This window comes from Danio rerio, chromosome 8 (assembly GCF_049306965.1).
Source record: "Danio rerio strain Tuebingen ecotype United States chromosome 8, GRCz12tu, whole genome shotgun sequence".
Taxonomy (NCBI): Eukaryota; Metazoa; Chordata; class Actinopteri; order Cypriniformes; family Danionidae; genus Danio; species Danio rerio.
The window spans coordinates 20737610-20753142 of record NC_133183.1 but is presented as its reverse complement, the minus strand read 5'-3'; the positions used below and the strand labels follow the sequence as shown (position 1 = coordinate 20753142).

The following is a 15533-nucleotide window of genomic DNA, read 5'->3' as shown; positions in this document are numbered from 1 at the left end:
TCTTCTGTAGATGCAGGCGGACAGCACTTAAATACTCCAACATTAAAGGACTTTGCCGGAGCAGGACTTTTCTGTTGCCCCATAATCAGATGGCGAAAAGACAATGCCACTATGTGGGAGACTGAAGTTCGACCCTTCTTGTGAGTGTGTAGCAAACCACTCAAAGGACTGCTGGGATCAGGAGAAGACAAAACATGGAAGTGGATGGAAGGAACCATATTTCTATAGACAAAAACTGATAACTGGGCTTGCAGAGAGTCACGAGGACACAACGGAAACATGATTATTTGTACTTTTTTTTCTGTTTCGGCTGTGAGGATAAGTGGAATCACAGGCCATACCTCATGCATTGCATAGTGTCTGATGCAGAGATCAGTGTTGTGTTGCTGTGTGATAACCCCTCCCTCATCCACTTTACCCTAAGTGTTCACATATAGCACAACTATTGACAGAGCCATCAGCTACCCCCCTGAGTTTGGGAAACAGTTAGTTTGTGTTTCAAAATGTTAAGGAGCAAAAACATTGCTAGATCAACTGAGGCCAATACTGTGTAAACATCACTCTCCGACCTCAAGGGCCACACTAGCAATTGGTGCTGGAAGATGAGGTCCTTGGCATCCATTAGAGTGCACATCTCCAAGAAATGGCAGAAATGCATACTCAAATCCTGCTTGGAATTAGTTAAATAGGTCTATGAGTGTTAAATTGATGCCGTGACCCAGATGAAAGTGGGGTTTAAGGGGGTAAATGTAACAAAGACCAGCTAGTTAAAGCTTTGAAAATATATCTCACTTTCATTATGCAGAGAATGCAGTCTAGTTCATCGTTGCTCGCACACATTCCTGGAGGACCACCAGCTCTGCACATTTTCCATGTATCCTTAACCAAACACATCTTATTCAGATCGTCAGCTCATTTGCACAGACTTTAGGTGCGACAAAGGAGACATCCAAAACATGCATTGTTGGTGGTCCTTCAGGAACGTTAATGCTGATTCCAATCCCATTTGAAGGCTAGGCAACGGAGTGGTTAAAGTGGTGCCGTGACCCGGATGGAGGTACAGTTTAGCAGGGTGATAGTAGCGGAGTAAGACTCAATCCTCTGGCCTCAAGAGTCACAATAGCTAACTGATCCTAAAGGCTGCAGTGTTTTAGTGCTCATGTTAGTGCGCATGACTCCCATGTCGGAAGTGCCGGTTTGAATCCCACTCTGTGTGAGGTTAGTAGGCCCCAGAGAGGTTACATAAACTATCCACAGAGTGAAAGCAGCCTCCATTTTTTTTCGGAATCAGGAAGTCCAGATTTGTCTCAGGGGAGATTTAGGAGTGGCCCAGAAACCGGAATGCCAACTAAAGTTGGGAGATTACAGGGTATGAAAGATGTTTCGAATGTCTGATAAGAATCAACCTCCTGTTTCCTGACAGTTAAACTTAACAAGCTCGCCTTTATGTTTATTTTTTTTAGCACTGCTGGAACAGTGCCTAACTGTATATTTTCTTGTAAGATTTTATATGGTTGGTGTAATACACATTTTCTGGGTGCTTAATACAGTATCGTCATGTCTGCCTGTGCAATAGTCAGTCTTTCCATTTTTAGTATTGACAGCTCTCACAAACCTCCTTGAATTTCATAAGCACTCCAGCTCGGATCATTTAACACCTCATCGCTTCAAGTTGTCTACACTTAAATTTGTCTTTATTTTTGTATGCTTGTCTAGTATTAACTGACTTAAATTGACGTGTGAGGCAGAGAAAGATTGTAACAAAGTGCGAGTGCTTTGTAAAAACCGTTTCGATTTTTAGATGTTTTTTTTTTTTGTGGAGTGCAACACGCTAACTGCCACAAGCGCTCACCCTTTGGGGTAGTTCTAGAAGTATGCGTTTACATCTAAATTCAGTCACTCAGGGAGATAGCTGGGTTCTCTGTCCTAAAATGTCTTCTTCAGTTAGCCTAGCAAGACACCTTGCACCAAATAGAAGACCTTAAACCTTGATCACTGTGTACGGTAACTTTTCTTGTGAATGTTAATCACAAAAGTATCAAAGACTTTTTACCCCTGTCTTATATCAGTGCTATTGGAGGACATTTTCAGTTTGACTTGCTTAAAAAAACAATAGGATCAAAAATATATTCAAAGGTATATAGATATAAATATATATATTTGAGGATGAATTTAATATTTGATTCTAGTGTTGTTTGTGTTTTTTATTTGTTTGTTTTTTTGTGACGTTTTCTTTCATTTTAGTCTTTTTCTGTAACTTTTCCTCACCCGTCTAGTGTCATACTTTGTCTTGAAGAGTTAAAATCCTATTTTTTTAAAGAACATTTTTAAGCAGAAAATCCCCTAAAGAGTCCTCATTCTTTGCCATGATCCTGTTGTGGTTGTTTCAGTTTTAACTTTAAATAAATGAATCATGCTATAGATTTTAAAGAATATAATTTATGGTGTATTACGGATACAGAGAATAAATTAAAATGTTATTATTGTACAATGAGGATTAAACACATGGATTCAAGAATGTAATAAAGGTCTTTTTACTTTATACTGAGTGTTTTGTGGCTACTACAGGAAAATCCCATACATTTAAATGACATTTTTATTGCACTTTTTTTTTAAATGCAATGTGTGACAATCTCAAAACTCCACATATTTTATCCCTAAACTGAAGTATAGTATAAAAGGTCAATTATAACAGTAGAGCACATTTAATGTAAGAATATGTGTTTATGAACCAATTAAAAGTTTGGGGTCAGTACATGTTATTTGAATGAAATAATTTTATTCAGAAAATACTTTATTTTTAAAATATTATTTGTTAAGGCTAACTTTGCTACAAGAAAGTCTAAATTAATTTTACACAAGTGACTATATACACTTATATAACATTAAATGCAAGTGTTAACTTTATATTTCAAATAATGTCCATTCTCATTATGGTGACACATTTTTATACATGAACAATTACATTTTAAAACACGCACAGACTCAAGTATGTGCATATATATATATATATATATATATATATATATATATATATATATATATATATATATATATATATATATATATGTATGTGTGTGTGTGTGTATGGTTTCAATGCTGAACCTAAAATTAATGTTTTTTTTTAGTCTTCTGAAAATTGATTATTACATTATTTTTATTTTTATTATTACATATATTCTTCTTTGCAAAAACAAATGTCAAAATATGAGTGAACTTATTTTCATTGCTTTTAGCTTAACAGATATGGTAACTGTATTTAAGTTATATTTTTTATTAAATAATATAATATTTTGAAGTATTAAAATACCTGACATATGAAAATGATATATAAATGATCAATAATATATATATATATATATATATATATATATATATATATATATATATATATATATATATATATATATATATATATATATATACAGTATCATTAATGGTAATATTTGGTAAATGGTAATATTTTAATATGTCATTTTTGTTGAAAATATTTTTGTAATAATTTAACATTATACTAAATGACTTGATGACTTTTGGTCATTTTCAGCTGAGAAAAAAAAATGCTTGTTCAAAAGGGAAAAAAATCTGCTTTACTATATAAAAATTTACATTTATTAGTATTTTATTTTACAGTATACAACATACTTTGTAGAAATTATGTAAATTAATTTGCCAGACCCAAAAAAAAAACAGTGCTAATCAAAAGGATAAGAGTTGGCTCAACAAAAATGATTGATTTAATTTTAATAATTTTTTTTAATTTATGAGGATAAAGTGTCGTTATGGATGTGACAGATGTGAAATTGCCACTTGTATGACTTTGTTAAATCAAACAGAATAGTTTGAAAACATTGACAGAGACATTTTTGAGTATTTCTTAAGTACTGTAAAATATTTCCTACACAAAAAAACCTAGTAACGATATCCGTATTTTGGTAAAAACTTTATTTTTTTTTCATGGCAAGGTTGACATTTGCATGGAATTGCTCACATATATATTCAGTATCATTAAATGGTCTTTCAATAAGATGTCATCATTCTATTATTGATTAAATTTGTATTAATCTAACATTATTCTGAATCACATGAACCTTTAGTTGGTGACTTCTTTTCATTTTCTGCGGAGAAAAAAACTAAAAACTACATGCTCAAGAGGAAAAAAACAACAAAATAATCTGTATTACTATGTTGAAAATGAAAAGGCATTTATTGGCATTTTAACTTATATATTTAGTATCATAAAGTGGTCTTTTAATATGCCAATATTGTATTATTGTTTAAAATACATTTGTATTAATCTAACATTACAGGCTACTGAATGACATGAACATATAATGTGTCTTTATTCTGCTGAGAAAACTACATGAAAATTGAAACTTGATTAAAATAAAAACTACATGTTCAAGAGAGAAAAAATAATCTATTACATTTATTGATTTGATCTAACAGCATAAGTGCTGTGCTCAGAAACCATTTGCTGCCAAGGCCATGTCAACTTCATATAAAAGACGAGCTGCACTAATAGAAATCTGGCTCCATCTTCTGGACAATACAAGCACTTGATCAATGGCTGCAATGTTTGATCTGGCCGGCAGTGGGCGCTGCTGTCCTGTTTCCAGTCCATTCTCCATTCGCGCAAGGAATGTGCTTGCGTTGCGCAGGAAACCGCTAGTTTCTCAAGACTTACAAATGCGGTGGCTGCACTAGTAACCATATTAAAGTCATTTTGTAGTAGAAAGCCACCTTAAAAACAGTTAATAACAAAGTTTGCTAAAACCTTTCCCAACCGCCACCTGGAATACTTTTGTGCAGTTGGTGTCGTTTATCTGAGGACTTGAGTGTTATATTTCACTCAGCGACCGTTGACTTTTACCACACTGTTGTGTCAGTAACAAACCTACTTTACAAGTCTTTTTTTTCGTCGAGAAGAGAGGATTACGCTTTGAAGATGTCCGTGGCGGGCTTAAAGAAGCAGTTTTACAAAGCCAGTCAGGTTTGCCAGTTACTTTTTTCCTGTTGTTTTCTTCCATTGAGCCGCAGTGCTGTGCCAGTTAGCCTAGCCAGCTAACGCTGCGTTAAACTTCAGTCCGCTATTCTGAACTTTAAAAGTGTTTTATGTTGTATTTTCATCGCTGAATTGAACCGTTTTTGTATATATACGTCGGTAAATCTCGTTTTTGTTTAATGTCATATCATTCTATATTTACAGACTGCTTGCTTTTGTTGTTTTTTATTGTCAGTCTTGTCTAATCCTACAGCCATTACAATGTTTAATATTTCTGACAGCTTTCACTGGTCATAAATAGTCAGCGCCACTTTATGGGTGTATTCGCATCTAATTAGGGGTTACAATGTGTTAAAAATATGTTGATGAGTGTCTGTTTTCTTTTACCTTGGGAGTGCAATGCAACGCCCCCGTCCTCACTACAGCAACGTTATATCACTCCATTTGCCACGTTTACTGCTGTTAAACGAACGACTTGGCTCTGGATAAATCCTTATCGTCTATTTGCGAAATAGGCTTGTATAAAATGCATACATTTCAATGCATATTCTCCATAGACTTACAGCACAATTGCACTGCAGCATAATTTTTTTCAATGGCAGCTGTTGGTCAATCACGTCTTCGATGGCTTCTGTGTTTGTCTTGTTTCTATGGTTCAGACTTCATGCTGGCAGTATTTTGTTGGAAAATGTGACATTCGCAGCTCTGGCTTTTGTTGTAAATATGAGCAAATGTCAACCATGTAACTTGACGGTGGGTTAAAGGAAATCTGCATTTGATTAAACATGTGCCCTTTGGGTCATTCGTCCTTTTTAAAGTGTTTTATTGCATGTTGTATGTTTATAGATTGGCATGACAAGATTTTAGTTGTGTTTTTTGGTCAAGCTAGGATGCATAAAGGGATAGTTCACCCAAAACTGATCATTTACTCATCCTCCACTTGTTTGCAACAAGTTTGACACAAATGCAGATATTCTGAAGAAAGGTGGAAATGTGTAACCATTGACTTTTATAGTATTTTTATTTTTACTATTATGGATGGCAGTGGTTACCGGTTTTCGGCTTTCTTCAAAATATCTGCTTTTGTGTTTGAATTCATAAAGGTTTAGAACCAGTCAGGTAATGGAGTACATTTTCATGTTTGGGTGAATTATTAGCTTTAAATTATGTAAACAATAGGAACGAACCAGTATTTCTAAATGAAAAGGATCATACAAAACTTAATCAGTGTTAATTTGGACAGCAAACTTTTGTTTTAGTTTTAGCCTTTTGACTAAAATTCCATTTCATTCATTCATGTTCTTTTGGGCTTAGTCCCTTTATTAATCCGGGGTTGCCACAGCGGAATGAACCACCAACTTATCTAGCATATGTTTTACGCAGCAGATGCCCTTCCTGCTACAACCCATCACTGGAAAACATCCATACACATCCATTAAAACACATGCACTACGGATAATTTATTGTACCCAATTCACCTGTACCACTTGTCTTTGGACTTGTGGGGTAAACCCGAGCACCCGGAGGAAACCCACATGAACACGGGGAGAACATGCAAACTCCACACAGAAATGACAACTGACCCAGCCAAGGCTCAAACCAGCGATCTCCTTTCTGTGAAGCAATCGTGCTACCCATTGCGCCACCATGATGCCCACATTTCATTTTAGTTTTAGTCAAATTTTAGTCTTATGAATAATTTTAGATTTAGTCAACTAAATTTCCTAAGATTTTTGTCGACTAAATCTACTTTACTGTTATGATGATTTAATCACATCCCGCGTCTACTGTGGATAAATTACTTTTTAAGTTCGTGTGTATCATGGATCACACACCAAGATTAATCCTGATTGGGATCTTGCTTTCCAAAAAAAGTCCCCCAATCACATTCTCGTCTCTTTTTTTTATTAGTCAACGAAAATGTCAGTATATTTTCATTGTAGTTGTAGTCATCATCACTTAATTTTTATTAAGTCAATGAACTTACCACTGAACCTAATAAATGAAAAGAGAAACAGACATCACTCTTTTTAAATACACTTCGATACGCTGTAAAAAATGCTGGGTTCCACAAAATTCCCTCATGTTGTCCCAACACAAATCAAGTAAGTTAACTTAGTTATTTTTACAAATTTAAGTGGATTGAACATAAAACGGGCGAGGCCGTGGCGCAGTAGATAGTGCTGTCGCCTCACTGGTTCGAACCTCGGCTCAGTTGACGTTTCTGTGTGGAGTGTGCATGTTCTCCCTGCCTTCGCGTGGGTTTCTTCCGGGTGCTCCGGTTTCCCCCACAGTCCAAAGACATGTGGTACAGGTGAATTTGGTAGGCTAAATTGTCCGTAGTGTGTGAATGTTTGTGTGGATGTTTCTCAGAGATGGCATCCGCTGCGTAAAAACTTGCTGGATGAGTTGGCGGTTCATTCCGCTGTGGCGACCCCGGATTAATAAAGGGACTAAGCCGACAAGAAAATGAATGAATGAATGAATGAATAAATGGACATAAAACAATTAATTTGTCCAAAAAAACTTAAGTATTGTGTTGCTTTAACTCATTTTTAGTAAGTAATTTAAACAAGCAGCAAAAGTCATTTTTTTAGTGTAGTTTGATTATAACAGAGATGTCCAAACTCGGTCCTGGAGTGCTGGTGTCCTGGGGATTTTACCTCCACTTTGCCTCAACACACCTGCAAGGTTGTTTTTAGAAAGCTTAAGAGCATTATTAGCTAGCCTAGGTGTGTCTGATTTGGGTTGAAACTAAACTTTGCAGGACACCGGCCCTCCAGGACTGAGTTTTTGACACCTCTGGATTATAACAAGCACTGAATGCTATAGCTGAAATATGTCTTTATGTTTAAAAAAAATTCACCGAGAACAGTTTGGTTGGTAAAAACTAAATCTATCTTGTCTAGTTAAAATTTTGAGTGAGTAGATAATACATTACAATTTGTACTTATTTGGCAGTCATTTTAAGATATGTTTATTATAGTTTCGCTGTGACTGTTAGGGCTGTGCAATTTAATATGATATAATATACATAAATACAATGAACAGCCATATTTTGCTGTTGCATAAAACAGATCTGACATCTTAACAATGTAATCAAACAAAAATAAATAATAATATCACCACTACTTTGCTCCGCTGTACTGGTACAGTTATATTATCAACCTAAAAACATCACAAACAATCAGCTATACCAAACACAAGAAGCAAAGTGGAGATACTTTGTTGTCTTATTGATTTCTTAACATGGCTTGATTGCTTGTTCATATTTTAGCATCCATTTTAAAATCGTAACAGATTTTTGGACAAAGCGGCACGGTGGCTTAATGATTAGCACTGCCGCCTCAGCAAGATTGTCACTTGTTCAAGTCCTGGCTGGGTCAGTTGGCATTTCTGTGTGGAATTTGCATGTTCTCTCTGTGATTGCGTGGGTTTCCTCCGCATGCTACGGTTTCCCCCACAGACACTAAGTGAATTGGGTAAATAAATACAAATTGACCATAGTCTATGTGTGATTGCGGGAGTGTTTGGGAGTTTCCCCCAGTACTTGGTTGCAGCTAGAAGGGCATCCGCAGTGTAAAACATATGCTGGAATAGTTGGTGGTTTGTTCCACTGTGGTGACCCCTCATAAATAAGGAACTAAGCCGAAGGAGAATGAATGAATGAATGATTTATGTACAAGAAATTCAGCACTGCTTGGTTTCAGAGATGCACATTGGCATGTATACATATGGCCTGTAGGGGTAGGAATCTTTAGAAACTTCACAATCCGATTTCGAATCTGGGGTCATGATTCCAATTCGAGGGGCCACGATACGATTAAATTCTCAACCTACATTTTTCCTATGTCTTCTGCTGTGCATTTTCATCTTTACAACTTTTACTAGTTATTTTGCAAGACACAGTATGCAGCAGCAAAATGGATCAGAAGCGCAGTGCCTATAATAATTCTTCTGTCCAAGTAAAGCAGATTTTGCAGCATGCATATGTGCATAAACACTTTTTTTTTTTTGTTTAGAGCTCGTGCCTACAGATTCCTAATTTTAATACAGAATAGATTCTGAACATTTGAGAATCAATTCAGAATCGTTAGACTAAAGAATTCCAATGCAAACATTTTTCTTCTATTCTTTCATTTCTTCCATTCCATTGTCAATTGCCTGATGTGCTTAAAAGTATTTTATCGTAAGTTGTAAATCATTTATTGTAAGTCTCAAATCCTTTAATGTAAGTCATTGGAATATGTGAACCAGAAGTTGCTGTGACTTTTAGCATGTTGATGTACTTCTTACTAAAATGGAAGATTAAGTTGGGCCGAGGCTTTTTTTTTTGCGCATCATTAATTTCCTCATCGTAAACTAGCAGAATGTGGGGAGTGGTTAACAATATCAAGACTGAAGCAGTCAAACTCACGTCAACAGGGAAAACCGCTAGATTTTGATCAAAGATTATTAAAATAATTTTTTTTTATTCAGTGAAATAACTTTATAACTGGATTAATTGTTTACCTAAAGAATGACAATGTGTGCCAACAACAAAAACATTACATTTTGATTTCAAATTTTCTGCTTTTTTTATTGCGATTTATCTCAAGATAACTTAATAATTTTAGATTGATTGGGATAATCTAGTAGGGGATTGCATAAAATATAATCAACAAATTACAAGCAGAGATAAATAATGTAGAGCAAATACAGAAATAAAGGAGTCTAAACGTTTACATTTACAATATGAACAATAAAGCTGCATATGCTTCATTGTAAATAATTAAATACAATTAATCTATGTTAAAGCTATGAACGTAATAATTCAAAGTGGCCAAATGCTTAAAATGTTTACACAGGCCTTCACTTTATTATGGTTGAACTAAAATGGCTCCAAAATTCTAAATTGTTGTACCTGGTAAACTTCAATCCTGACTCCACATTGCACATCCTACAATGTGACTATTGCAGGTTTACACATTAAAATTTCAATGCTAAAACGATATATTGCGCAGCCCTAGCACTCTCTTTAAGAATCTCACCAGGAGTAGAAAACCATCCAGGTACTTTTGATGAATTCACATCCATTTTCACCTGATTTGCTGAATTTACCTAATTTAACACATAGTTGTAGCAAAAAATATATATTTTGGATGCCGTGATTGATTGTCTTGTTATTCTGTTAGGACTTTTTCAAAAGTGAAAGTGTTGCATGTGCGTGGGTTTACATCAGACAATGTGCAAAACATGCCAAAACTCTCTTTTTGACTGTGTAAGGAGTAGGACAATCAAATGTGTTATCAGGAAAGCCTCACGGTGTTTTCGGCTGTTGTTCCATTCTTGTGGTTCTTTGTTTATGGTTTATAGTGTAATCAACTCAAGACTTAATGTGTTTTTCGTTAGTTTTGTTAGTTTCCTGTTGCCAGAGGTTGCGTTTTCCAAATGGTACGTGGTCACAGATGTAGGGAAGCAGCGCATCTCTGTCCCTGTTCGCTGATCTCAGCAGGAAGGGACGATCGGTTGCCCAATTTCCTGTCAGGAACATGCTCAGTTCCCTAGCGGGGGGTCTGCATGAGTGGAGGAGTTCAGCAAGGCAGAGGAAAATGGCCAGCGATCGGGCCTGAGAGGCGGAGGATGAATCATGCAACACTAAAGGGGGGTTGGGGTGCTTTCTCTTGCTCTGCTTGGCTCTTTTTATTGGACTGCAGTACTGCAGAGAACTCATGCCAGCATTCCACAGTAATCAATACTTGACACAGGCCGGACACCCTGCCAAAAGACAAACTCTGACACCAGTCACACCCTCAGCCCAGCCTTCGTTTTTGGTGTGCTGTCTGTAAAACTCCTAGAGCTCTGCAGGTTCTTTAATAATGTACACACCAGGCAATGTTTTTCGTTTAGTTTTGGCTGAGTTGAAGAGCTATTTGTATGTTCCTGTAGCCTTCTGTAGTGTTTCTTTCATCAATACACTTATTTTTAACTGAAGTGCACTCATGTAGTACATCAGAAAGATTGAGGGCCTACTCACACTATGCCATCGGGCTCAAGCACGGTTCACTTGGCCTGCCCTGGCCCGGTTGGAAGAGGTGGGCCTGAGCGCGGTTCACTTGGGTTTTGGCACGGTACACTTGTGTGTGAGTGCAAAACGCACCAAAGCCCGAAACTGAAAGCAAGACGTGACTTTTAAGGGACTGTTCCATATGGATTTATTAATCATTCTTACTGTTCAATGAACGCAAACCCCTCACTGCACGACAGCTGTGCACCTTCAGCAGACCTCCTGATCCCTGCAGCACGAGAGCATTATGATTGTTTATAAGCACCAAAAGAGGCGAAATATCTGACTGCGTGTCACCGCATCCCTAAGGACTGTTTGGCGAAATATTTGACTGCATGTCACTGCATATCAAACGACTGAAACGATATAACTAGAGAAATCTCCTCTGTGCTGAGCGAGAGCGCTTCTCACTGAACAGAGCGCAGCATCGATGACGTAAGCGTGCAGAGGCCCGATTGTATGTGGGTGCGGGCCGTCGGGGGAGACGGGAGGGGGGACAAGCGTGCTTTGGCCCAGTTCGAGGCAACTGTACATAGTGTGAGTACAGCCTAACTCCCTCCCTCCAGCATCCAGTCACTTGCATGAGATTGCAGAAATTAGCAAATGACAATGTCCAATAATTTTTGAATCTGCTTTAGACGGTAATAATTATTATCAATATTTTTATTAACATTTTCTGTAGACAGAGAACTTAGAAAAAATTAGAAATTAGAGAAATTAGTCTTTTTATAATGGCATCGTTTCGGAAGTGGATACACATTTTTTCAGGGTTTCTGATGAAAAAAGTCTTAAAGGTTTCATGTTGCACACTTTAAGGCCTACAAAATATATAATCAGAGTTGAAGATTTCAAATTCATAAAGCCCAGTGTCTTTTTTTCAGGGTGTCTGCATGGTATTAAAGAATAAAAAGTTTATAAATCAATTATAAGAAAATTAAGGTCCTTAAAAGTTATTAAAAAGTCTTAATCATGTTTTTACAAGGTCGTTTTGTGGTGTCCAATGTATTTGACTCCAAAAGCAAAAATATATATATACCTCTTAATATTAACAATGATGCACTCGATCCACGTGATCGGCTTGCATCCGGCCAAGCTCCTCTGACCAGGTGATGTCAGGTAATTTGCAACAAACACAGGAAGGTGATGTGGGTCTCCACATGTAGTGAAACCATAGAGTGAAACAGACGGAAAAATGGGGAAATGCAAGTTTACGTATACTCCTGGTTGGAGAAAGACTTCTGTCTTTAAACAGTGGCATAAACAACCGCATAATTTAATCTTTCAAGCTTTTTTCATCTGAGCTTATCTGAGTTCTGTTGCATGGTTGTGCTTTTTTGATTTATTTAGCTACAACTTTTTATTAACAACTGTTTATTAAGTTAAAAGTTTGATACTGATTAGAACTTGAAGTGGCGAATCTGGGGATGAGATCTTAAAATATTCTGAAAAGGTCTTAAAGTCTTAAAAAGGTATTGAAATTACCTTTAGGATTCCTGCATATACCCTGCTTTTCCAATCTAAATAGATTTATTAACAAATATTTCAATTATTTTTAATTATGAGTCAAATGAGTTTGATTAAAACAAGAACAAAAATCTGTCAATGAGATATGAAAATAATTTTTTCGATTAAAATTAAGTAGATTTTTAAAGACCTTGGAAGTTCCGATGGATTGTTCGAAGATCGGTTTTGGCCGATAATCACATTTCATGACTCGATCGGTACTCGCCAATCTGGGCGCCAATCTCATGAACCAATCGCAGGTGTTTGTTTACAGCTTTACACGTTGCAGCTTTACACGTTGCTTCACAAGTTGCTTTCTGTGTCTTTGACAATATTGCAAGTAGACTAAAACCTGGTTGAAAATTTTAATTATATACAAAATATTTGAAACTTATTAATATAGTTAAATATTTAGTAATATTAATTAGATATTTAATAATATACCTTTTTTAGTATACGTATTGCAGTAAACAAATATTATTTATAGGTGTGCATTTTTACTTCTTATGCATCAAATAGGCACTCTAAACTTTTGTACATTGAGACATTTTGAATTCTTCCATCATTTGCAATGTTTCTAAATTGCTTTGTTAGTCATTTTTCTTACCTATTATTTTCTGTAAAGCTGCTTCTGGCCATGACATGTCCACACTAAATAGTTATAAGAGACATGTTTATGGAATTTATATGCAACATTCTTTATTTATTCTCTTAAGTAAGGAGAGATCTCCACTCAAGTATTATACTTAGATGGAAAATGTGCTTTATGCATAATAAAGCTTAAAGCTGCATGACAAGGAATCAGTGCTCGGTATTAGCCTCAAAAGTCCTGATCAGAGCTTCCCTAAAAAAATTTGGTCAGTGAGGTTTGAAAATTATTCTCTTTGTTTAGAATTATAGATTTTTAAAGACCTTTTTGCAAACTTTGGGTGTTCACACTCAAAAAAAGCAGAGTAAGAACATGTCTATTTTGAAATGTGATAAGAATTTGCAGTAAAGGTTATATCTATATTCTAGAGTTCAGGAGCAGAGTTATTTAAACTATCTTTGGTAAAGCTGAATTAAATGTTAATTCTAAGTGTTGGTAATACAATTGACTGTGAGCACCCTGTGAATATGCAATTAGAACATATTGACATATTGATTTTGCTTCAAGTTGTTCATTGCATTTTCTTTACTTGGCCTTAAAAGGTTTTAAAATCTTACATTTATCTTAGTAAACCCCACATAAACCATGTGTGTGAAGGTAGTAATTCTTCCACCACTACAATACAAATACAATGAACTGCTTAGCTTGGCTGAAGCTGCCTAAAGAACAAAGCTGTAGTCCATGGAGAAATACAGTATTTTATGTGAAATGTTCTCCTCCCTATAGAAATCTGTTGAAGCGCCATTTAATTTTAACCTGGTGGAATATTGTATTTTTATTTTAAGTTATTAGAATCTGATTAGGAAAACAGAAATGCAGTCATAAAAATAGAATAGTCCACTTTCAACCACATTTGGGATGTCTTTGAGGGAGTGGGAGGGTCTGTGGTTTGGTGATGCAGGGATTTCACTGTCCATGAAATCACACAATCAATCTTCATTTAAATTAACTATTGATTAATCGCTAACTGTGATAATGCAAGAAGAGTCCAATGGTGCACTTCTTTCCAAATGTGCATAAGATGTTGAGGATACTAAGGACATATTTAAAAATCTGGAGAATGTGAAAAGGCCATCATGTCCACAAAAGCAAAGGGGTTTTAATAAGCTTGAGTGCTTGCTTAAGTTCCTGCACATCTGCTGAAGCCTATATGTTTTGCAAACCAGCACGTCTCAAAACGTTGATGAAAATCCATGCTTCATCAACCATCAATAAAGTATCAATCAAGAGAATTATTGGCAAGTAATCAAAAGTCAGTTAATAGTTCACATCGTTAGTCTGGTGTGTATGGAGAATTGGAGAGCAACATTTCTGGTCTTATAGCCTCAAAACTTTGACAACCACCGTTGATTTGTGTTAGAATTCAGAGGGCAAGAGAACATAGTGCATGTTACATTTTTTGGTCTTTAAACTCTAAATGTTTAAGGATTTGGCAAACAGTCATAGAATATTGACTTTATTCTTTAACATATGAGCGGACACAGCCACTGGAACCTTATTGGCTCAAGATTTCCGGTCTCATTCACTTTTATTGATTTTTAGCCTTAAAAACAGCTCGTTATGCTGCTTGATGTTGCAAATTGGTATTTTCTTATCCTGTTATTTTTATCTTTATGAATAGTCATAAACACACTAGCAAGTAGTATGACAGTTTATTGCTGTTTGTGTTCCTTGTGATTTGCTCCATTTTGCAGTACAGAATAAGGTCAATATTTTCTTTGTCTTGCTGTTTTATGCATTCAATCCCAACATGCACATCTACACTATAAAAGTAATCTGATCAATTGCAATTTTAAATACCTCTAGAAAAAGTTGATAGTAGTGTTGTCAACTTGTAATTGGATCAGCAAAACTGGCAGTGTGTCTTCAGCTCCTCAAAATAATAGTTCTGTTGAAGAAACTGTGTTATGAGAGAAGGTTGTTCATGAACTTTGATTTGACCAGTGTTACTGTTAATCAAATATACTGGTGTACGCAGAATGAAATTTCCTAGCATTGGCTCTGAAGTTTCAACAAAGAGTAACAGTAAGCCATAAATAAATGGATAAATAATAGTCATATATACAGCAGCGGACCGACCGTTCTTATCGTCAGGTGGATCTGTAGTGCAAATTATCATAGTGCATACAATTTATAGTGTAAGACTGAAAATAAAACACAAAGCAAAAAAAAGGGGTAAGAGATAATTCTTTCTGCACTACTGGATAATTCTTTCTGCACTACTGTGGGAAAATAGTGAACTGTTTTCATACAGGTTTCCTGAACACTTCCTCTAATCAGACAAACAGATGCCAGAATTTTTGTCTTCAAGTTGTCTTGGTATGCTAACC

General features: G+C 35.8%; 1 protein-coding gene across 4 annotated transcripts in view; it reads left to right on the top strand.

The window, feature by feature from the left end:
• The first annotated feature begins 4652 nt into the window (after positions 1 to 4652).
• sh3gl1b (SH3-domain GRB2-like 1b) overlaps positions 4653 to 15533 on the top strand; it is a 39140-nt gene continuing 28259 nt past the window's right edge. For 3 of the 4 annotated variants that reach the window (XM_005166793.5, XM_009303889.4, XM_021478204.3), the window contains exon 1: positions 4653 to 4993. In XM_005166793.5, the coding sequence (XP_005166850.1) occupies positions 4949 to 4993 (45 nt within the window). In that variant the 5' untranslated portion in view covers positions 4653 to 4948. 4 annotated transcript variants of the gene reach the window in all.